General features: G+C 46.3%; 1 protein-coding gene across 3 annotated transcripts in view; it reads left to right on the top strand.

The window, feature by feature from the left end:
* Positions 1–2,819: 2,819 nt before the first annotated feature.
* The window catches only part of LOC112105379 (prosaposin), a 45,779-nt gene continuing 23,966 nt past the window's right edge, over positions 2,820–24,632 (top strand). For all 3 annotated transcript variants that reach the window (XM_024198152.2, XM_024198154.2, XM_024198151.2), the window contains exon 1: positions 2,820–2,906. In XM_024198152.2, the coding sequence (XP_024053920.2) occupies positions 2,870–2,906 (37 nt within the window). In that variant the 5' untranslated portion in view covers positions 2,820–2,869. The remainder of the gene's footprint in view (positions 2,907–24,632) is intronic.

Genomic DNA, 24,632 nt, shown 5'->3' with positions numbered 1-24,632 from the left:
ACTGCTTCCTCTGAAATTTCAGAGCAAAACACAGCAAAAATTCAGCTGATTTGAGCAGGAAAACCCCTGCAGACTTTGCCAACACTTACAATTTGTATTGTTATATAGTATGTGAGCTCAAAAGCTAGAGAGGCTCTAGCAAAACAAAATCCTTCAAACACATCCATTTAATACTGTGAATCAAAATAAGACTAACCTAGCTATCCTATTAATCTACAAACTTCCCCATACAAAAGGCTTCCAAGAGGATCTAAGATGGTGTCCATGATGATAAAATGTACATGGCTGATGGGAGACTTTACTGTCCAGACTAAGAAAATTAATGCCTTTGCTTCAGCTACCTGAAATCTTAGCTAATCTTTCCTCCTTTTTAGGTTTTTCCTTGGAAGACTCTAGTCCTCGCCACTGGGTTCTGGGATTGGATATAGCTATACAAAACACACAAATTACTCCCTCTCATACTCAGACCATGAACCATCACCATGATTCACCCCACACAAATGGATTCAAACAAATTCCCAAATTATGTGGGAGCAAACTCTATCAAACCAAGTAACCTAGGAGTGGAAGAACTAGTTAAGCAGAACCACCACCCCTTGACCACTTCTAAAATCAATGCAGCAGTGCTTAGGACACCATCCTATGATCCCACTGCCCTTGCAGGTGGTTGTGGTTCTCAGCTGTCCCTTATCTATGTGAAGCCCTTGTATAAGTTGGTTAAATAGGCCGAGTTGTCAGCAATGTGCAGGTAATACACAGCTCTACATCTGATATAAAAGATGTAAATAACTTTTTCTACTTCTAATACACAGAAAAGATCAGTGCCTAGCTGAGGAGCACATGGTTGAAATTGAACCCAGACAAGAGAGAAGTGATACTTGTGGGGAAAGGGAAGCAGTTTGAAAAACTTGCCTCCTCCATAGCTACCCCTTCAGGCATCTACCTATTCATTGTAATTTCATAGCCTCAGGCTCCTGAATGTGGCTCATTTCCACTTGCACTGGGCCAGAAGACTTAGAACTAGCAACACTGATCCACAATTTTGACTTCCATGCCCAATAACTGCAACTCCCATATCCGGGAACGAAGCCAGACAGCCTAAGGAAGCATGAGCTGGTACAGCACCTGCTTGCTTGCTCACTCAGCAACATGAGCTGCTGTAAACACGTTGACCTTCTGCTCTGCATACTGGCTTCCCCTGGAACTACAGTACTACTACCTTTAGTGGTTATTTTTTATTGAAAATAGTTTATTTCTTCTTAAACCTCCCCCACTAAATGTGTTTAAATCTCAGGTCAGTTTTGTTTTAAAAAGTTGCAGAGTAAAGGTTGAAAACATAGCCTTAGGCTCAAGAAGGAGAAGACACATAAAACCCAATATTTTTTTTTTAATCTCTATTTTGAAGCCACTGTATTTGGGGATGGGGGCAAAAAAGAGGGCTGACACGATTTTGGATTCTGCTGAGATGTTTTTCAAGGGTTCTGTTTAATATTCAGAGCCTCTACAAGGTTGCCTGCCTGCCTATACTCCCATGGCAGTTATATGCTGCTAACACAATGAAACTGATGACTAATAGGCAGAGATTTATAAGGGCAGGAGGGAGGCAGAACTTTCAAAGGAGCCAGCCCATGAAAGAGGTAAGAATGAGCATGACCTCTGACTGTTCAGAACCAAGTGCTGAACTGATCCTTGATTTACCTTTCTCATAAGCAGCTCACTACTTGGTCTTGTGCATATCTGGAATAAAACAACCTCTCTTCTGTCTTTCTTCATGGAGTGAAGACAGAGGCTTATAGTTGTATATTTCTGTAGGAGGCACTTGGATACTAGCAAGGGAGGCCACATTAGTACATATTGAAACCTATAGTCAAACATGATCAACTATAGCGACCCTGACAAAGAAGTCCTGACAGGTAGCGGTAATCAAACCTAGAAAACTTCCTCCTCTTAACCTTGCAATTAAAAACCCAGGGCTGGTTTCCGTCAATTGACTGGGCTTATGGGGCTGTTTAATTGCAGAGTAGATAATGTGACTCTGGGCTCTAGGGAGGGTCCCAGAGCTCAGGCTCCAGCTTGAGCCCTGATGTTTACACTGCAATGAAAGAGCCCTTAGCCCGAGTCAGCTGCATGGGCGAGGTGTGGGGTGCCTAAGCGCAGCGCAGACAGAGGCGGAGAGCCACGCTGGGGATGAGTAGCATTTACTGGACCAACGCCTGTTTTCCAGCTACTCCAGTTTTTCTTCGGGTCTCCTTCCCCGGGGCAGGAGGGCAGCCCCTGGCTTGGCATAAGGGCCGTTGGGTGACCGCGCTGGGCTGCGGAGCAAGCCCGGCTCACCCAGCCCGGCGGGGCCCCTCCCTTGAACGCTCCTGCGCGGCTCCCTCCAGCCGACGGCCGTTGCTGGCTACAGGGCTAGGCGGCAACGGACAGGAGCCGTCCGGGGGCGGGCGCTCGCAGCCAGCCTCCTGCAGGCGCCCCAGGGCACGTCCCTGCACAGAGATAACGGGGCAGCGCGGGCTGAGCCAACCGCCCCTGCCTGCGACCCGCAGCTTGCCCGTCACCTGGTGTCTGAGCACCCCCCCCCATACAATCCCCGCACACTACTCCCTCCTGCGCATGCGCCTTCTCCACTAATCCCCCTCCCCCATCGCCCTTAGGGCGAGATGATTTAGCGTCAGAAGACCCGGAGAAAAGGAGCATGCGCGATTGTGAAAACGCTGCGGGGGGTGGGGTCCGCTGTGGAGTGATGAGCGCATGCGTACTGGTGGTCCCCCCCAGCAGGGTGGGCAGAGCATGCGCAGTGACGGGGGCTCGGGCTGGCCTTATATAGGCTGCGATCAGCTGATCGGCTCCGCATTGCAGAGACGCAGATATGCAGCTGCTGTTTTTCTCGTGTCTGTTGGCCGCTGGTAAGCGGGGCCGGGCCGCGCGCGCGTTGGGCGGGGGCCCTGCTGGGGGCCGCTCACGGGTAGACTCCGGGCTGGGGCGAACCCGCTTTCCTTGGTGCCCGGGCTGGCCGAGTCGGCGGGGCTCGCCCCTGCGGGTGGAGGGAGCGGGGCGGTGGGATATAGGGTGGAGGCCGGGCAGCGGCTCCAGCAGCGGGAGCTGCCCAGGGGCAGTGGGGCCGGTGTGTGTGTATGTATGGGGGGCTGGGCAGAGACACCCGGGCCTGGCGCCCGGAAGCGCTGGGCCGGGTCCCCTCCCCGCCGCTGGGGAGGGCATGGGAGTTAGCCTCCCCGCCGCCGTGCGAGGGCTCAGAGCTGGGTGATCCAGGCCAAAGTCTGCGCTGTCTCTTGCACTCTGTGCAGTCGGTGCTACACAAAGAGACTAGGTAAATACCGTCCTCAGAGCTTCGTCAGATTCAGCAAATACAGCCTGGGTCATGGCCGCGTAAACGCCAGAGATGGGCGCTAACTAATCAGACCTTCCGTGGAGTGAGAGCCGCGAGTAGGCAGAGTCAGTGTCACGCATCTACGGTAACTGTGAGAGTACTGGCCTGAGCTCAGCAGCCTCCATGGGACTGGATGTTGTATTAAATGACTGATCGCATCCCTCCCAGTCTGAAAAAAATAGCTGTAGCTCTTGTAATATCTTTGCTCATGTTGTTTACACTCAATTCCTTATTTTGAATAGGTGACCAGGGCAGTAGGTTGGTGTGTTCTTACTAATTTTGATTTTTCAGATGTCAGTTGAATGCTAACAGTGTTGACTATTAAACTTAATACATGTTTGATTTTCAGTACTTCCAGAATAAAACAAGCCTGCCAAATGGTCATAACACCTTAAACTCCTTATCTCTAGCGAGCACTAAACTCTTTAGCTTTATATCTTAAATGTTCAAAGTTTTTTTGTCTACAAAAATTTTTTGTATCAAGTTTATGGGCACATTCTTCAAAAGATAATGCTGACTCTTGCGGTAAATGACACAGCATTGTAAAACACTGTTGGCTGCCAAAACCCTGAAGAAAAGGAAAAAGCATTCAAGAGAATGGTGTGGGTGGAGAGTCGGGAGAAAATAAATCTTGCCTGGAGCCTTACTATTACTGTACTAATGACACTGCAATACTCACCATGATGCAATTTAGTTTGATATTCAGTGCTTCCATAGTGCTATGGCTTAGTATTTTACTTAGCAAGTAAGTAAATGTTCTGTGCCCCGAACAGTCTGTATTAATAAAACAAAATATTGGGGGAGTTGACAGACAAGGTGATAGATGAAGAAAGGAATACACAGAAAAGATTTGGGGGGGTTTCTTGCGGAGTAGTGTTCATCACATGACTTTATGAAGGACCTATCTTAAATCTACCCCAAAAAACTAACATCTTGAAAAATTAACCTGATACCTAATTCAAAAACAAATACAGTAAATAGGAGAGCACTGTCTGGGGACAAACTGCAGATGAGGAGAGGCCAACCTCCACACCAGTTACTGAAAAATGGGATTGTGCTAAGACTTATAGCAGGATACTGCACCTCATCAGGGATTCCATGCTACTGGCTGGAGGCAGATATACTTGAAGTTTGGAAATCCTACCAACTCTTTTTTACTGTCAAGGCAAAGAACCCTTCTTTGTTCTTCCACTTGCCAACCCAGACTCCTGCTAATGGCTGTGTCCATTACTCTGTTCCTCTGTCAGCCTCTTTGCTGAAGATGATGATGAGGTGTTTCTAATCTACCCTGTGGCTTAGAGTTCTTTTTTCCCCTCAGTGAATAGCTCTGATGCCTCTGTCTGCTACTGTTCATAGCCTTGCCAAGTGGTGGCAAAGTGAAAATTAGATTATTTTTGTCAGTTTCATAGCTACTGACAGGGTTATGAATGGTAGAAGTGAAAATTGAGAATACTCAGTGAATCCTCACTCTGTAGCTTGGGAAAGCTCTGAACAGCAGCAGAAATATTGCAGTTGTCCGTAGACTAACTAGGGGGAGACTGCACAGCATCACCCTGATTGGAAAAGTATTTTTGCAATCAATGGCTAAAAACTCTTCTAAACTATAGTTTGCAGAAACTGATGGCATTGGTCCCCCCACACATCCAGAAGCGTCTCACTTGTAAATGAGCAAATGGATTTTTAACCCTTGAGTACAACGAAGGTTTTAAGCCATAACTCATTCACAAATTGTTCTTTAGGTGACTTTTTGGCTGTTTAGAAATCCATAGAAATAACTGATTAGGAGACCGCAGCAGGTCACATTGCTATATGACACAGCTTTTTTATGTTTTAATATATAACTGCCTTCTGAAAAATGCTTTCAGAAAAGTTTCAGACTTTATGTACGGTATTTAGGTAACTATGATCGTGAGGGTGAATTAGTCTGGTTATAAAAGGGGTGGGTGTAGGTGGGGGGAGTGAGGGGGCTGCTACAGGCTGGGAAGGGGCAGCTTGTTAGTTCCTATTGCTGTTTCTCGGTACCTTGATGTCCCGTGCCCAGGTGCTGGTGCCTTTCCCCTCACCTCTGTGCATGCTCCTGCCCTTCCCCTGGGTTGGGTGTCTGACTACAGTGGCTGGAAGGTGGGGAGAGGAGAGCTGTTTCAACCTGCTCCCCAGCAGCTGGCCTGAAGTCAAGCTCTGCTGGCCACTCCAGCCCTTCCTGGGTCCTACTCTCTTGCCTGTGTGTGTGTGGAAACATTGCTGGGTCCTGTACTGGTCTCTGAGCTATTGTGGGGCTGGAAAACATTTTTTTGCGAGGGAGGGAATGTAGATCAGCCTCCTATACTTCAATTGGGGTGGGAGAGTGTGTGTGGGGCGGGGCCCTGCCTGGTTCTGCTGCCTCTGCGTGAAACAATTGAGCACAACAGAGGACTTTTGTTAGACCTGTTTATTCTATAAATACTGTTCTTACACCACTCAAGGGTCTGTGCTTGCTCACGTGAGTCTTGCTATGATCACTAATTACTTCTCTATGGAAGAATTATGCAGATTCCAATCAGTTTCCTTAGTATTGAAAATGTTGCAGCATAGTTTGACTTCATGAGCTAGTCTTTTAAAAGTCTAGCTTTGGCTGTCAGTCTCAAAGGAATTGTTTGGAAGCTCATTTTAATGTGGCTGATGGAATGTAAAAACTTAAGGCGGCTGTTTGTACACATGCATTCACCACCTTAATTTTAAAGAAGACACTATAGAAATAAGCAGGTCTTAAAATTCCTGTTGGATATTACAAAGTAAGTACGCTTCTCAGATACAGGTGCCTTTAAAATATACTTGCTAAACTGAGTGCGCCACTAATCATCTTGGTCTTTTGTTGTGTAGCTCTGACAGCCGCTGCTTTTCTTCCTCAATCCTTGAGCAATCTCTGCTCTGTTTTTTTGGATGCGGTTGGCAGGTATCCGTTGGTGGTATGGAGTATGTGAGGTGGACCTATAGCTGAAAGGAGTCAGAAGACTGAGGCCAAGTCTATATTGGTATAATTATGTCGCTTGGGGGTGTGAAAAATGCACCCTCCTGAGCAACGTACAGTAACTCCTCACTTAACATTGTAGTTATGTTCCTGAAAAATGCAACTTTAAGTGAAACGATGTTAAACTAATCCAATTTTCCCATAAGATTTAATGTAAATGCGGGGGCTAAGGGTCCAAGGAAATTTTTTTTTTGGGCAGACAAAAGGCATTATATTCTGCACAGTACTGTACTGTGGTGGGGAGGTGCCCCTGGCTTACCCTGGGGCTCATGCCTGGGGGTGCAGGGTGCGGGAGGGTACTCAGGGTGGGGGTGCGGGAGGAGGCTCAGGGCTGGGGCAGGCAGGAGGTGCAGAGCACTTACCTGGGGCAGCTCCTGTTTGGTGCAGGGGGTGTGCAGGTGGCTCTGCGCAGTGTGGCACCGCCCCCATGGCCGTGATTCTAGGAGCCGCCACCCCCCCCCCCGCCCCCGGGCAGGCAGGGCCACCAGGAATGCAGGGGCTTTAGGGGCTGCAGGGCCCTGGGCTAAGGGGGCCCCGGGGCCCTAGGCTGCAGCTCTAAAGCCCCTTTCAGAATGCGGCCCTGCGAGCACGGGGCGGAGGACTCAGGAGGAGCAGGGGCAGCTGCGTAGCCAGCGTCGAGAAGTGGCGCTTCCCCTTCAAAGCCGGCCGGAAAGAAGTGGCGCTTTGAAGGGGAAATCGCCGCTTCTCTCTGGCTGCTGGCTGCACGGCTGCCCCTGCTCCTCCTGAGTCCTCTGGTCCGTGCTCGCAGGGTCGCATTCCGAAAGGGGCTTTAGAGCTGTAGGCCGGGGCCCCCTTAAAGCCCCTGTGTTCCGGGTGGCCCTTCCTGTGGGGGGGTGGGGTGGGGCAGGGGGGCAGCTTCCCCGCTCCCTCCCTCCCAGAAAGTCCTAAGCACTGCCAAACAGCTGTTTGGCAGCAGGGGAAGCTCTGGGATGAAGGGAGGGGGAGGAGGCGGAGAAGAGGAACTTGTGCAATGCTCCCTTGTAAAGTCAGCCAAACGACGTTCTAAGGGAGCATTGCACAACTTTAAATAAGCACGTTCCCTAATTGAGCAGCGACGTAACTTTGAAACAACGTTAAGCGGGAGGACGTTAAGTGAGGAGTTACTGTAGTTATACCGACCTAAACCCCGGTGTAGCCAGCACTATGTTGAGGGAAAGCTTCTCCAGTTGACATAGGCCTCGTCTACACTGAGGGGAAGTGGGGTGTGGGGGGCGGGGGAGAGAATTGATCTAAGTTACGCAACTTCAGCTACGCGAATAACGTAGCTGAAGTCGATGTACTTAGATCTACTTACCGCGTTGTCTTCACTGCGGTAAGTCGATTGCTGCCGCTCTCCCATCGACTCTGCCTGCGCCTCTTGCCCTGGTGGAGTACTGGAGTCCACGGGGGAGCGCTCAGCGGTCGATTTATTGCGTCTAGATTGATTGCTGCCTGTCGATCCAGCGGGTAATGTAGACAAGCCCATAGGTACCATAGGGAGGTGGATTAACTATGTCTGCATAGTAGTGTCTTTATTAAAGTGCTACAGCAATGTAGCTGCACCAGTGCAGCTGAAGCGCTGTATGCGAAGACAACCCCTGAAGATCTGGGTGAGGCTTTTATGTTGCTTTGCCTATAAAAGACTTAATCAACAAGATAAAATGGCAGGTAATGTGGAGTGAAGAAGCTTTTAAGACTGTCTAGACCAGGGGTCGGCAAACTTTTTGGCCTGAAGGCCACATCTGGGTATGGTAATTGTATGGCAGGCCATGAATGCTCACGAAATTGGGTTTGGGGTGCAGGAGGGGGTGAGGTCTCTGACTGGGGGTGCAGGCTACAAATAAGAGTTCAGGCTGGGGAGGGGTGTGGGAGGGGGGAGGGCTCCGGTTAGAGGTGTGGGCTCTGGGGTGGGGCTGGGGATGAGGGATTTGGAGTGTAGGAGGGTGCTCCAGGCTGGAGCTGAGGGGTTTGGAGGGGGATTGGGGCTGTGGCAGAGGGGAGGGCTCCAGCTGGGGGTGCAGGCTCTGGGGTGGGGCTCGGGATGAGGGATTTGGGGTGCTGCAGGGTGCTCTGGGCTGGGATTGAGGGGTTTGGAGAGCAGGAGCGGGATCAGGGCTGGAGCAGGGGGTTGGGGTGCAGGAGGGGCTCAGGGGTGCAGGTTCCAGGCGGCGCTTACCTCAAGCAGCTCACTGAAGCAGCGGCATGTCCCCTCTCCGGCTCCTACGCGGAGGCGCGGCCAGGCAGCTCTGTGCGCTGCCCTGTCCGCAGGCGCCACCCCTGCAGCTCCCATTGACTGCAGTTCCCGACCAATGGGAGCTGCAGGGGTGGCACTTGGGGCGGGGACAGCGTGTGGAGCCCCCTTGCTGCCCCTGCACATAGGAGCTGGAGGGGACATGCTGCTGCTGCTTCCGGGAGCTGCGGCACGCATGTGCAGAGTGGCCCCCGACCCTGCTTCCTGGCTGGAGCGGGGTAAGCCCCAGACCCAGTTCCCCAGCAGGAGATTGAGGGCTGGATTAAATCGGCTGGTGGGCTGGATGTGGCCGTGGGCCGTAGTTTGCCCCCACCCCTGGTCTAGACAGACTGTACTTCCTCTAGTTTCGTATATTACATGGAACTATATTAAACAGCACAAGTGAATTCATTTGTGGGAGGAAGGAAGTAAGGAAAGGGGCAATAGTTGAAGACAACATAAGGGGTCTTGAGCATTCTTTCCAATGTAACAATTAGGACCCTACCAAATTCACGGTCCATTTTGGCCAATTTCACGGTCATAGGATTTTAAAAATTGTAAATTTCATGATTTCAGCTGTTTAAATCTGAAATTTCACATGTTGTAATTGTAGGGGTCCTGACCCAAAAAGGAGTTTGGGGGGGGCACAAGGTTATTGTAGGGGGGATTGGGGTACTGCTACCCGTACTTCTCTGCTGCTGCTGGCTGCCCAGCTTTCAGAGCTGGGCAGCTGGAGAGCTGTGGTTGCTGGCCGGGAGTCCAGCTCTGAAGGCAGAACTGCCACCAGCAGCGCAGAAGTAAGGATGGCATGGTATGTGTGACGGGTTGGATCACAGAAACCCCCTTGGGAGCTGCCACCCGATGTGCCAAGACTACCCCTGCTTCTGTTTTCCCTGCCAGTTCAGGACTCCAGCACCCCATCTTGCTGAGTCAGACACTCCTGTCTGGCTCTAACACAGACCAAGGGTCTGAATCACTTGTCCCAAAGCTGCAAGATTACCCAAAAACAGCTCACAGGAGTGTGCTTGTCTTTAGCACTCAGATGCCCAACTCCCAATGGGGTCTAAACCCAGATAAATCCGTTTTACCCTGCATAAAGCTTATGCAGGGCAAACTCATAAATTGTTCGCCCTCTATAACACTGATAGAGAGAGATGCACAGCTGTTTGCTCCCCCAAGTATTAATACATACTCTGAGTAAATTACTAAATAAAAAGTGATTTTATTAAATACAGACAGTAGGATTTCAGTGGTTGCAAGTAGTAACAGACAGAACAAAGTAAGTCACAAGCAAAATAAAATCAAATGCGCAAATCTATGCCTAATCAAACTAAATACAGATAAGTTCCTCACCAGTTCCAGAATGCTCCCTTTCACAGGCTACTCTCCCTTTAGCCTGGGTCCAGCAATCTCTCACCACCCCTGTAGTTACTGTCTTTTGTTTCGGTTTCTTTCAAGCATCCTGGGGGGGTGGAGAGGCTCCTTCTTTAGCCAGCTGAAGACAAAATGGAGGGGTCTCCCCCAGGGTTAAATAGACTCTCTCTTGTGGGAGGAGACCCCCCTCCTCCCTCCTATGCAAAGTCCAGCTCCAAGATGGAGTTCTGGAGTCACCTGGGCAAGTCACATGTCCCTGCATGACTCAGTCTTTACAGGCTGAAGCCATTGCCCACATGGAATCTTGCATGTCTCCAGGAAGACTTCTTATGTTGATTGGAGCATTCCAAGATGCATTGTTCCCTGATCAGGTACTTAACCTGGCGAATTCCTTCCTAAAGAAGCTGACCAAATGCCTCCCAAAGCTTACTTAGAAACCAAGCATACAGCCCAAATTCTTAACCTCAAGTAGAAAATGATATATATATGTACAAATAGGATGAATAGATATAGTAGACCATAACCTTTACGGAGATATGTTACCTGGCACAGGCAGCACAAAACATATTCCAGTTATGTCATACATACATTTATAAGCACCCCCTCCCCATAAAGCCTTATGGGGTACACTGTCACAGTATGGTATTGCCACCTTACTTCTGCTGCTACTGACAAGGCACTGCCTTCAGAGCTGGGCATCCGGCCAATAGCCACTGTTCTCGGCTGCCCAGCTCTGAAGGCAGCGCAGAAATAAGGGCGGGAATACTGCGACACCCCCCCCTTAAAATAACCTTGTGACCCCTGCAACTCCTTTTTGGATCAGGATCCCCAATTTGAGAAACGCTGGTCTCCCCCTGTGAAATCTGTATAGTATAGGGTAAAAGCACAAAAGACCAGCATTCACAGGAGGAGACCATATTTCATGGTCCATGACATGTTTTTCATGGTTGTGAATTTGATAGAGCCCTAGTAATAATCTGTTGGAGGATGTTGCTTTTAAGTCCTACTTCAGGTAATCAGGCCTGGTATAAATAGGCTTTTGTACAGACTCCTCTATTTTGGTCAGGATGTGACTTTTTACCAAAATAATTGTACTGATACAATCCCCCCTTAGGCTAGATGCAGTTACCTTATTATAAAGATATCGTATACCTAATGTGTCGCGTAGCCCCATAAGGGAAGGGGGAATAAACTGTACTGGTATAAGCACCTTATCTGTGCAGGGGAGATGTACTGCATTCATACTGGCTTAATTAAAATGGTACAACTTGTGTGTAGACAAGCCTTCAAAATGCCTTTTTTTTTTTTTTTTTTTTAAAGTGGTAGGTCTGGGGCTAAAGAACTGTTGTTCTTTCGGAGGGTAGTTCAGAAACATGAAATTAAATAATATGTGTTGAGTTTCCTGGAGAGCAAAGTAACCCTGCAACTTGTTGGCTGCTTATGTGTAGTGAACTGTTACCACTTGTACAGAACTACTTGACTCTCTAGGCTCTTGGTTTATACAAAAGCCAGCTGAAGTTGTGTACGTAGTATCAAAATAACAGTTTTATAAACTCTGCTGAGTATTCCTAAAGCACAAGGGGAGGAAGCATTAAGCAAACAACTGGTTAGAAGCTTAACAAAAAGCTTGTCTTCCTCCATCAGGTAGTGTTAACCTCTTTGATATTTATTACTGTTAGCAAGAACTCTACGAACAGTGGAGTCTGGTCTGTGGTGGCTCAGATAATGAGGGTTTTTAGCATGTGTATGTTGAAAGTTCCAGCTTTACCCATTGGGATATATGAATTATTACTACTGCCTGCCTTTGGTTCCATGGGCTGTTCCTGCTTCAGCAAATTTTATATTCGCTGTGACACTGAACACTGCAATAGAATCAGAGGGTATGATGGACAGGAATTCTGAAAAGGTCAATTTACAATCAATTTCTCAGTCCATTCTGCTTCTTCCTGATTAGGGAACAGTTAGCATATTACTGTACAACTGTCTTGTTTTTCTTCTAGAAACAAGGTGGGTGAGGTGATATATTTTATTGGACCAAGTTCTGTTAGTACAAGAGACAAATTTTCAAACTTACACAGATCTTCTTCAGGTCTGGGAAACGTACTCAGGGCATGTCTATACTACACTACACTACAGGTCAATGTAAGTTAGTTCGACCTACAGCCATCACAAGTTAAATCGGTGGGAGGAATGTTGTAGTGTAGATGCTTACACAGTTAGGTCAACGTAAGCTGCCTTATGTCAGCCTAACTCTGGTGTAGAGCAGGCCTATGAATGTCACCGCTAAATACAAGGTGGAACAGATGAATTAACACCCATTGCAGGAGACCATTCAGGGTGAAGCAGCAGTTAGCACCTCTACAGTCATAGTACAGATTGTTGTAATGATTCATAAATCTAGTGCCTTTATTAAGGCCATGATATTTGGTGTTTGGCAGAGTTCTGAATTTAAGATCCCAGGCTCATTTTTTGAAGGTGGTGTTTCCTTTGAGGCTGAGGACTAAGAGGTGAGAGATGGAGTGGACATCTTGTGAAAAGCGTTTGTCCACGGGTGATGGGTGTGTTTTGTCTCATAATTTTTTCAGTGAGAGTTGATTCTTCCAGAATACTTTTGTATGTAACTATCTGTTTAGAAACCAGTGTAGTAAAGAGTTTCTAAACACTGCTAAATTGAAGCAGTTCTTGTGTGTAGGTAAGGCCAAAGAGCAAAGCTTAACTTTAAGCATCCGATAGCAGCTTAAAGGTAACATCCTTTCATCCCAATATGAAGGGGAACTTGAGTGTTTTCACTTTTTGCTCCTTTATGTGTGTGTGTGTGTGTGTGTGTGTGTGTGTGTGTGTGTGTAAGATATAAAAAAAATCTCTTCCTGATTTTGTTTGCTTTAGGAATTTCAGTCTCTGATACTCACATTTCTCTAGAAGATCATGCGTAACTGGAGAACTACCAGCCTCCGATTTTGGGAGTCTTTTTAAAAAAACAAACTTTTAGCATTGTGAGTCTCCTGAGTTAGGATGAAAACTCTTAAATGTGCACACAAATGTCCTTCCTCCTGTTATGGGCTACCCCCCCACCTCCATGGCATGACATTCTCTCATTCTGACTCATTAGTCCACATTACCTGGTAGTCTCCAGCAATTTTTCCTAGTCTCATTCCTATAGATATCTTCTCCCCCACCCCACTACTCCCCTCTCCAGTCTTTGGCCTTAAAGTTTTCCTCTTCCCTTGGCATGCTGTATTCCTGACCCTGCTCCCGGGCCTCATGCTATTCTTCCCTTATGGTAGGTTCGAGCGTCTCTCTTTCCATGTCCCTTGCCTAGCCTATAGGGGGAAGCTGCTCTTGTGGTGGCGGTGTGAAAAGGGGAGCTGTACTACTGGGGTTCCATCTGCTCTCCTGTCTTTCTGTGCTTATACCGGGAGTATATGCCCTGCTCTGTAGTTCTGGGATCAGAGGTGGTGGATCCCTGCTGCTCAACCTGCCACACTAGGACTCTATCTTAGTCTGCAGTTACTGGCCTAAAATCTCAGCTCTCCTGTGGATGGGTGACTAGTCTTGATGCAAGGGGAATCCAAATACTTTGTGTTCAAACATCTTTCCCCTGCAGCCACTGCTATTTGGGGAGGCGGAGTGGGGGAGGAAGGAGGCATGGCCAAAGTGCAGCATAGCTATACATTTCAGCAGTTACTCCTGCTTGCTCTGTGCCCTGTAACCTCAAAACAGAATGGAGGACACTGACTCCCAAGATGGATGTTGCCATACCTTTTGTTCAGTCTGGTACTTTTTGAAGGGTGGAAATATGAATGCTCGAACATAGTGATCAGGTAATACACAACAGTGCTTCTGGGCAACAAGGTGGAAGGTGGTAGTTGGAGTGGTAATGTTTCACTAACACTCCTGCTCCTGGACCTCTTGGCTGGACAAAACTTCCCTGGAGTTGAGGAGCAGACCATGACAGTTCTTTCTCTTGTGATGTGTGTCCTTATTCTGCCTGGAGAAGAAAGTGGTCTGACTCAGATTAATGGTCATTCTTGGAGTTCTTATATCTGTCAGCTCAGGGATTCAGTCAGGTTATAGCTGATTGTCAGACAACTCTGCAGAAATCTAAAGTTGAGTCTGAGGACTTTATGCTGTTTTATGAGAGGTACTGTCTGGATGCTGCAAATATCCCAGCACAAGTCTTGGTCAACACACCAGTGAAATTCAGGGTTTCTCTGGAAAGTCTTTGGGGTTTGGAGGCTTGTAGACTACCAAGATTCCCAAGCTGATATCTTCTGTAGTCTTAAAGATTAAGTGGACTTCTCAAAGAACTTTGTTTCCTGTGAGCTTTTGCTGCTGGGTTCAAATGCAGGAATAGTTGCTACTCTGCCTCTGGGTATCTAGCAAATAGAGTATCTTGGGGATGGAACAAGGTGCCAAACCTATGGTATTAGCCAGGGATCAACAGTGCATACAACAATGGAAGGTTTCTATAATGCAGACAAAGTTGGGCTGGTGAAGGTTTTAACACACGCTGATCAGAATGAGACTGAAGTCCTGATAGCTTTTTCTGAGCCCAGGAGAAGTAGCTGTTTGGTGCAGTCAGCAAGCTGGCTGTAGCTCTCTGAATCCCCTTTCCAGCCACTGAATGGAATCTTCTGTAGACTTCGTTTTTCAGAGATACATGTAAGTTAGTTTTATTGGTAGTGGTGATAGTGGCTCACCCACTAGCTTAAGAGTGATAAGGCTATTGAAGTCCACGGTCTGAGTTCGGGTTAGCTTTTGAAGATGATGTGCACCTTCACATGCTCTGAGTGCTCAGTATACCTGGGCACTGTGCCTTAGCTGTGTCAAAGGATTGCATGTAAATTAGGTTACACATCTCTTCTTAGCACCTATTCTTTTAAGAAGTCTTTGTCCTGATGCTGGGGGAGGAGCCCACGGCTTCTGCTGGGGATAGGAGGAGGATTCTCATTCGATAGGAGGGAATGTCTTTAAACACTCTAGCAGCTATGATGTCACTTTTCTGTGTCTGCTGCTAGAAGGGAAGAAGGAAAAGTCTGTTACATTTCATCTTCCAGAGTTCTAGATTCCTTCCAGTCAGGCTGCAGTTTGTGGTACTGAAACTGAACTTCTTGATCTGGTAGATGACCTTTTGTCCATCAACAAAGGAAGTTCTTCCATACTTATCCTAGCTGACCTAACACTTCTATCGTAGCTTCAGGAACCTGCAGGTGTAAATGGAAATACCCTGAAATGGCTCTGGACCTTAACCTTCGGGGTTTGATCCAAGTTGTTGTGCAGCTGTTCCTCAACTTCCAAAGACCTAAGTTGTGGACCTCATAAGGCTTGGAACTCCTTCCTGTCCACACCACCCTACCCACACTGTTCCATATATATCTGAAGCAATTGAGAGCGCAGGGAACTGCCTTCTAAAAGCAGAGATGAAAATATAGCCACTAGATCTCCTCTGCAGACAAAGGAAAGAAGAGCCAGTTCACACAAAATTAAATACAATAATATCTACTTATTGACCAAGTTCATCATCCTTCACAGCTTTGCTGTAAACCATTGGTTGTAAAAAGTAGCAGATTGTAAAAGTTTCAGGTGGGGATGGGGGAACCAATGTAGGAGCCTTTGTAAAGAGAAGAAAACATCTAAAAGTGGATGACACCAAAAATAAATGAATATACAAATTAAAAGGACACTATAGATAACTAAAAGGTTAATCTCATTGGGTTTATCCAGCAAGTACTAAAAGCTGTATGATTGTAATGAACAGCACTTTGTCCTCACTTTTTCCCTGGCCTGTCCAGTGCTGGCAACAAACCAAGTGCTGTCACAGTGAGGATTCACTCCTCCTTTCATGTGACAGAGGCTATTATGAGAGAATAGGGACTTGAATAGGGCAACTCTTCAGGGCTATAAACTTTAAATTTCTCCCTGCTATCATCCCCATCTAAATAAATCTTAAAAGGAGCAGAAATCTTGCTGTTGTGGGTTTCCTTCTTGGATTTTATATAATAGTCAATTACAACACTAGACTTGTGTAAAGGGAGAAAAATCCTGAAACTGGTAGCTGTAGAAACAGAAGTACAGTGGGGGAAACTTGTAGCTCATAGCCCCAGCTTTAGCATTTATATTAGTCAGCAATAATGCAAGGAACCTACAGGCCTGTATCCTGTAAGACATTGCCTTCAGCAGTTTGCATAAGGCTTGAGACCTGTGAACTTTGACACAGCTAAATGGTGTAATGGCCACCCCTGAGTTTTGGGGAATTGGGAATAGAATGTTTAAGGGGAAAGTTTGTCCATAACGACACCAGCTTATGGACATTTTAGGATGGGAACATCTGCAGATGTCTTGACTGTAAGAGTGCCATGGCAACAAATTGACATATATGATAAGTTGAAATAATTAATATACTAATCTAAAGAAGGGCACCCCAACATTAGTAGGGTGAGGAATACAAATAAGGAAGAGGGGAGAAACCCCCTACTGAATAGGCATTAGACATAGTGGTGTCAGCAAAACATATTATAAAAGTTGTATCCCAGCTTTGGGCAGGAGGGGAAGAGAGATGTAGCCCTTGGGAGGTGCCAAGATGATGGCCACTGGTGATGACGAAGAAGGTAATTAACATTTCAAGTTGTTCTGCAAGGGGTGGTTTGAGCATATAGAATGTACATCCAGGAACAGAAATTCTGCAGATGGCTATTCTGTAGTGTAGAGTTGGGGAATGTGCGTTTGGCTAGATAAGGTAGTCTTTGCTACCAACTAAAGCAGGGGTCTCAAACTCAATTTACCTTAGGGCCAGTGCCAGTCCTCAAATCCTCCCAGCGGGCCAATAATGTCACTGAAGATGGTGTTCAGAAAAGAAAATGTTTATTTTTTTTTTATTTCAAATTTCTTAGAAATAATAAAACTGTCATACAACTTGTGACAAGATGGCCGATGTTAGTATGGTGGGCCCTGCGTTTTTCTTGGCGGGGAGCTAAGATGCCACCCCTTGCCCCTGCTCTTGGGGCACCAAGGGCCCCGCTAGTGGCCCAGGAAGGTGGTAAAGGAGGGAAGCAGGGGAGGGGTCTGGCTTTGCTCCTTACTCTGAGCCCCTAGCCCCCCTGAACCCCTGCGGGTTCTTCCCCTCTTCCCCCTTGGGTGGGGTACCTTCAGTCCTTAGATCAGGGGTCGGCAACCTTTCAGAAGTGCTGTGCCGAGTCTTCATTTATTCACTCTAATTTAAGGTTTCGTGTGCCAGTAATATATTGGAACGATTTTAGAAGGTCTCTCTCTCTCTCTCTCTCTCTCTAAGTCTCTAATATATAACTAAACTATTGTTGTATGTAAAGTAAATAAGGTTTTTAAAATGTTTAAGAAGCTTCATTTAAAATTAAATTAAAATGCAGAGCCCCCCAGACTGGTGGCCAGGACCCGGGCAGCATGAGTGCCACTGAAAATCAGCTCGCATGCCGTCTTCAGCACACATGCCATAGGTTGCCTACCTCTGCCTTAGATGCTGGGGGAGGAAGTCTCCCTCCCCTGCTGGGGCAGGGTCTCCCTTACTTTGGTCCTCTGATCTTTCAAGTCTCACAGCACACCTCCATGCTCCAGTCCTCTCTCCTTCCTCCTTCTGCCTGAAGCAGGGGGGGTTTATTAGGTTCCTGACAGGGCCTTAATTGACTGCAGGTGCTCCAATTAACTTGTAGCCACCCTCCCTAGTCTACAGGGAACCACACCTTAATTAGCCTTGGGCTTATATATTTCCCCTCGAATACTCTACCACTGCTCCCTGGCTCTCTGGTATCACAAACTTTATACAATTCGTCGCCTGCCAGAGAGTTTTTAGTGTTTGCCAGACACCTGGCAACACTTCAGTTCTGTCAGTTGATATTTGGCCTCAGTGACTGAGCAGTTGAAACCTTCAGGATTGCAGCAAGGTGTGCATCAGATAGTTGTGTTAGGTATTTTGACTTGTTTATATTCACGGGGGGGGGGGGGGAAGTGACGCTGCCTCCCTGGCTGACTCTGCCTGGTGACTAGTGATGGTATCTCTGTCCCTCTCCTCCAGCCAATGGGAGCTGCGGGAGGTGGTGCCTGCAGTAGACCGAGTCCCTGCAACCCCTGAGCTAAAGGCTGATTGCTGTGCTAGAGTGAGATTGGTAGAACTAGAATAAACCAATGATCTGTGCCCACACAGAACTCATTTGGTTAGTCACCATCCCTATAGCCACTATGAGTGACTGGTTCTGTAGTTCATATCTTCATTATTAATCTCGCCTTCCATCCTGTGCTTTCCTGTTTTTGTTCTTTACAGTTGAAAGGATACTGTTAATCAGCTGACTGTCCACCTGCCTCATCTTCCCCACATGAATGTCTTATTCATTCACCTTCTAAAGCTTGTGGCTTCTCCTGATACCTGACTGAGGATTGTTCTTCTGCAGGAAAGTTCTGTGTGCCATGATTGACTTGACTGGCACTTGATTCTAGCCCCTCTTGTGTTGCATTGCATTACTCTGCTGCTGCATTCAGGAGTGAAGAGCAGATACTAAACCAAGTTCACTTTTTTTTTTTTTTTTTAAAGCTACTGGTGGAAAGATGTGTGGGGTGCTTTGTTGTGTCCTAGAGGCTCAATTTGAGTGTCCATACAGACTATTGGTAAAAGCACTGCAGCAAACTCATAATCTATGCAACATTAGAAAATGAGCTAAATGTATTTTTGGGTACTTTACCTACCAGTTTCTGTGGGTGGTTGTGTGTTTTTTACAATCGTATTTCCAAATTTTGGGGACTTTCCAAGCAAACGGGAACTTGCTAAAAAGGAAGTAGTGCTGTCAAATGCATAGGATACACTGAAAACCATATTTTGTATTATTGTAAGTCTTCTGTTTTTACTTGCATCATAAAATTATTGGATGGTTTTCCTTTAAAAATTTTATTCCAGCTGGGTCCTGCTCACTGTAAGAAGTACAAGACTTGCATCACGCTGTTGGTGTTCTCTATACCAACCTGGTAACCTGAAAAAAGCATATTATTCCCACTCTTTCTAATCAAAGGTTGCTCATTACTTACATGCCTTGCTGGCAAATAGAGCAGTCCACGCTGCTCCCATTTTATGAATCTGTGTCCAATATAGAGCCAAGGAGCAGAAATTTATATTAAAGGCATGCAGCTGAAAATTGATAACAATTAATGTGTGCTTAATAAATGTTTGTTCTGTCAAAAGAGTCTAGTGGCCACATAAGCAACATAGGCACAAAAAGAATAGGACTGACTGTTAACCTTCCTGCAGAAAGAAGTTTGTGAAACAGCTCTGTTGGACTTGTATCTAGATAAGAACTTAACTTAAGTACAACTCAAACACAATTATCCTGGTTTAACAAAAGGTGGTTTTTAAAACCAAACAAACCTGTTAAACCTGTGCAGACCCCTCTGACTTGCTTTTGGTTTAAAGCAGGCTCATTGCACTTTATTATTATTATTATTTTTTTTAAAACTAATCTAATTGATATAAGCTAAACCATAGCAAGCCTGGTTTTAAAACTAAAAGTCTGCACAGAAGATCGCACTGACATAACACAATAGGTTAAATACTGGCCGTTAATCTAGGGCTCTTGTTCACTGTATTGCCAGCATCCCTGTCTAGTTAAACTGATCCACTACTACATTTGTGCTTTTCAAAAATCTTCTGAATTCATTACTTTCAAATGTTGTTTCAGTAGTATGGACCAGTAGACGGCCTTGTTTGTCACCTGGCTTCTGCCTGAACTGAGTTTTTCCTGCCATGAAAGGATTCCCAAATACAAGTTGTACTTCAGTTCCATAGGATATGGGGAGCCTTTTAGCAGTGTCTGTGTCTGAGGCTTGGTAACTATAATGGTTAGAGCCAACTAAAGTTTAGGAAATCGGGATTGTGAGAGAGAGAAGAATAAGAACGGCCATACTGGGTCAGACCAAAGGTCCGTCTAGCCCAGTCTTCCGACAGTGGCCAATGCCAGGTGTCCCAGAGGAAATGAACAGAACGGGTAATCTTCAAGTGATCCATTCCTACCCATCCTGGCTATTAGCCATTGATGGACCTATCCTCCGTGAATTTATCTAGTAATAACTTTATAATATCTCATTAAAATCTAATGCCATTAAAATAACATGCCATCTAATAGTTCCTGAAACTACTCTAAAGGGTGCTGGTCTCCTTCAGACTTCCCTCCTCCTATTTTCCTCACAAAACCTACATCGATCATATTGACGAATTAGTAAAATATCTGTAACAGATATCACTTGTCTTGTCATGCTCCATAGCAGCAGTTGCTATGCTTTGCCTTGTACTAAGACTCTGATTTCCTCAAAAAACATAGAAACAGCACAAGCACGGAAGAGGGATGTCATAATTAACCATTCCGTGGCAATGTATTCACATCCAGGAGCTGATGCCTCTACCAAATCAGCTGCCAAATCAAAGATTTTGCTAAACAAATGGGAGAAAAAAATTGCCTCACTGTAGATTCTCATCCTATAAGCCACCTGAGATGGTTTCCCAAGGAAACTTACACCTAGTAGAAGTATACTGCAGTTGAATGATTTTTTTTTAAGTCAGACAGTAAAGTTCAGAGTTTCATTAGACATGTAAATTGGACGCCATATGCTAAACCTGACTCTCATAATAAATGCATGAGGGAACATCAGACTGTTCATAAAAACATTACAAGGAAAACTAATCAAGTCTGTGTCAAAGAAAAGGCTGTAGCTTTAGCAGAGGGTTGTATCTATTTTTAAGTATAATTTGAGATGGGAGCAGTCAGGCCTGAGTTTTAATAGCCCATTGTGCCAATTTGACTAAAACGCCAATAGAAATTGGACAGGTAGCATTCTGCAAACAAATAGACATGGGGGGGCTTTAGCAACAATGACTACAGAGCAAAATGAGGACAGCTCCCCTTACTAATCGGTGGGCAGAAAAGAACATTCACCTTCTGATAACTCATCTATAGAAGTCAGTAACTATCCACTAGTGACTCAAAAAGTAAAGTCCAACCAAAAACTTAATCCACTCTTATTATTCCCAAATCTCAACAATATGAATCTCGTGACCAGTGGAGCAAGCAGTTTCACAAGACTTTCTTAGTAAGTCTTGTGAATATCTTACTGGTCTTAAAGATTCTCTGATCCAAACAGTCTGCCTATAAGCAAGGGCCTGTGGAGAGGTGAAAACATTATGAACTTCTGCAGAATCATACTCTGAATACAAGTTTTTGTTTTTCCAAAAACTTGTTTTTTAGATCTTATGGTTGTAAACATAATTTTCCAGACAGTCATTGGTGTAAAGTTGTTATTTAAAATTGTTTTTCTGAGTCTGTAGACAGCCTCAAACTGTAGTTGATAGGTGTGAACTGTTCCCCATTCTCCTCAAGGGAATGTCCATTCTGAAATCTAATGCAAACATTGCTTTAAAAAAAAATCACAGTTGCGATAAGTACAAATTTGTAACTGTAATAATTGACATTGTCATTGAGTAGCCGTTAACTGGATTGGAAATTTAATTTAAAACAAAAAAACCCAGCCCACTCCTGTCCTAGCCTCAAGGAGGAGGAGGGAAAGAAGAGTGTCATCCCTTCCTCTTTGCCAAAACCTCAGGTGGCCCCTATGTAGCTAGGAAACCTTCTTGGCCCCTGCCCTGAATGGCTTCTGTACAGTTGTGTGGTTTTCAGTGCAACCTGCTGCAATGTGCAAAAAATCTGGGAGAATTAAAAAAAAAAAAATATTGAAATCAGTGTACAAATAACAAAGGATGATATACAAATTTAATTTTTGTAAAAGGTTTTTATTTAGTATAATCTGAAGCTGCTACATAGTTTGATCTTTCACCAGGTGCTGCAGAATTTGGGTCGAGATCACTTCGTAGTTCAGGCTGTAGCGAGGGCTATATTTCTCTAGAAGGAGGTGTATGTGAGCACATGCACATAGCTCTGGTTCCTCAAATGAAAATCCTGCTTCTGCTGGGATTAGAGTTTTGTAATCCAGGGCATGTAGGCTAAGTGCTGGAGTTGCTGTCTGCTCTCAGGCTGGATGGATTTGGAGAGAGTGGACTTGGCGTGACATAATGTTGAGAATCGCCATTGCTCTCTACCAGTGTTTACAGCTGGCTTTTCAGTAAGTACCTTTACTATTCTAATCTGTAGAGTAAAATTGATCAGGAAGACTGTGTCACTGTGGTGTCCCATGATGGGCCACCGGTAAGGGCAACGGTGCCATTATATCTGTAATACAGATTTTTAGTGGATTCAGAAGAGAACTGAAGAGAACCTTGAAGCTAAAGTATGGCTTTTCCTTAATCTATTTGGTTCTGTAAAGACTTAATGCAATTGAGCTAGAGCAAACAAGAGTGTTTTGGAGAGGGTGTGGGTGAGAGGGTGGTGGTAACTAGGCGAAAATGTATTGCAAAACATAATTTACACATCATACTGAAAGTAGAAGACACAATGACAGGTTTCAGAGTAGTAGCCATGTTAGTCTGTATCAGGAAAAGGAACGAGGAGTACTTGTGGCACCTGAGGGTATGTCTACCCTATGAAATTATTCCGATTTTACAGAAATCAATTTTTGGAAACCGATCGTATAAAGTCGAGTGCATGCGTCCACACTAAGCACATTAATTCGGCGGTGTGTGTCCATAGAACCGTGGCAAGAGTTGACATTCCGAGCGGTGCACTGTGGTAGCTCTCCCACAGTTCCTGCAGTCCACGCTGCCCATTGGAATTCTGGGTTGAGCTCCCAATGCCTGATGGGGCCAAAAATTTGTTGCTGGTGGTTATGGGTAAATGTCGTCAGTCAACCCTCCCTCCGTGAAAGCAACGGCAGACAATCATTTCGCACCCTTTTCCCTGGATTGCCCGAGCAGACGCCATAGCACGGCAAGCATGGAGCCTGTTCAGCATACCGCAGCAGTTATGAGCATTGTAAACACCTCGCGCATTATCGTGCAGTTTATGCAGAACCAGAAGCTGAAAAACCAGGCGAGGAGGCGATGGCAGCGCGATGCTGAGAGTGATGAGGACATGGACGCAGACTTCTCTCAAAGCACAGGCCCCGGCAATGTGGACATCATGGTGTTAATGGGGCAGGTTCATGCCGTGGAACGCCGATTCTGGGCCCAGGAAACAAGCACAGACTGGTGGGATCGCATAGTGTTGCAGGTCTGGGATGATTCCCAGTGGCTCCGAAACTTTTGCATGCGTAAGGGCACTTTCATGGAACTTTGACTTGCTTTCCCCTGCCCTGAACCGCAAGAATGCCAAGATGAGAGCAGCTCTCACAGTTCACAAGCAAGTGGCGATAGCCCTCTGGAAGCTTGCAACGCCAGACAGCCACCGGTCAGTCGGGAGTCAATTTGGAGTGGGCAAATCTACTGTGGGGGCTGCTGTCATGCAAGTAGCCAACGCAATCACTGAGCTGCTGCTATCAAAGGTAGTGACTCTGGGAAATGTGCAGGTCATAGCAGATGGCTTTGCTGCAATGGGATTCCCTAACTGTAGTGGGGCGATAGACGGAACCCATATCCCTACCTTGGGACCGGACCACCAAGGCAGCCAGTACATAAACCGCAAGGGGCACTTTTCAATGGTGCTGCAAGCACTGGTGGATCACAAGGGACGTTTCACCAGCATCAACGTGGGATGGCCGGGAAAGGTTCATGACGCTCGCGTCTTCAGGAACTCCGGTCTGTTTAAACGGCTGCAGGAAGGGATTTACTTCCCAGACCAGAAAATAACTGTTGGGGATGTTGAAATGCCTCTAGTTATCCTTGGGGACCCAGCCTACCCCTTAATGCCCTGGCTCATGAAGCCGTACACAGGCACCCTGGACAGTAGTAAGGAGCTGTTCAACTATAGGCTGAGCAAGTGCAAAATGGTGGTAGAGTGTGCATTTGGACATTTGAAGGGTCGCTGGCGCAGTTTATTGACTCGCGCAGACCTCAGTGAAACCAATATCCCCATTGTTATTGCTGTGTGCTCCACAATCTCTGTGAGAGTAAGGGGGAGACATTTATGGCGGGGTGGGAGGTTGAGGCAAATCGCCTGGCCACTGATTTACGCGCAGCCAGACACCAGGGCGATTAGAAGAGCACATCAGGAAGTGCTGCGCATCAGAGAAGCTTTGAAAACCAGTTTCATGACTGGCCAGGGTACCGTGTGACAGTTCTATTTGTTTCTCCTTGATGAAAATCCACCCCCTTGGTTGACTCTAATTCCCTGTAAGCCAACTGCCCTCCCCTCTTCGATCACAGCTTGGAAATAAAGTCACTATCGTTTAAAAACCATGTGTTCTTTATTAATTGATTATAAAAATAGGGAGATAACTCACAAGGTAGCCCTGGTGGGGTAGGGGTGGAGGGAAGGAAAAGGCCACTTCAATACTTGTTGAATGACAGCCTTCTGTCCACTGGGGTGGTTGGATGCCCAGAGCCTCCTCCTCCCCCCCCCCCCCCCCCCCCGGCGTTCTTGGGCGTCTGGGTGAGGAGGCGACTATGGAACTTGGGGAGGAGGGAGGGCAATTAAACAGGGGCTGCAGCGGCAGTCTCTCCAGCTGACGTTCCTGAACCTCCACCAGATGCCGGATCATGTCAGTTTGTTCCCGCAGATCTTCTTGCCGCCACCTCTCCT

This window comes from Terrapene carolina, unplaced genomic scaffold (genome assembly GCF_002925995.2).
Source record: "Terrapene carolina triunguis isolate 2854851 unplaced genomic scaffold, T_m_triunguis-2.0 Scaffold95, whole genome shotgun sequence".
Lineage (NCBI taxonomy): Eukaryota > Metazoa > Chordata > Testudines > Emydidae > Terrapene > Terrapene triunguis.
The sequence above is the reverse complement of the archived record's forward strand: the minus strand, read 5'-3'. Positions and strand labels throughout refer to the sequence as shown.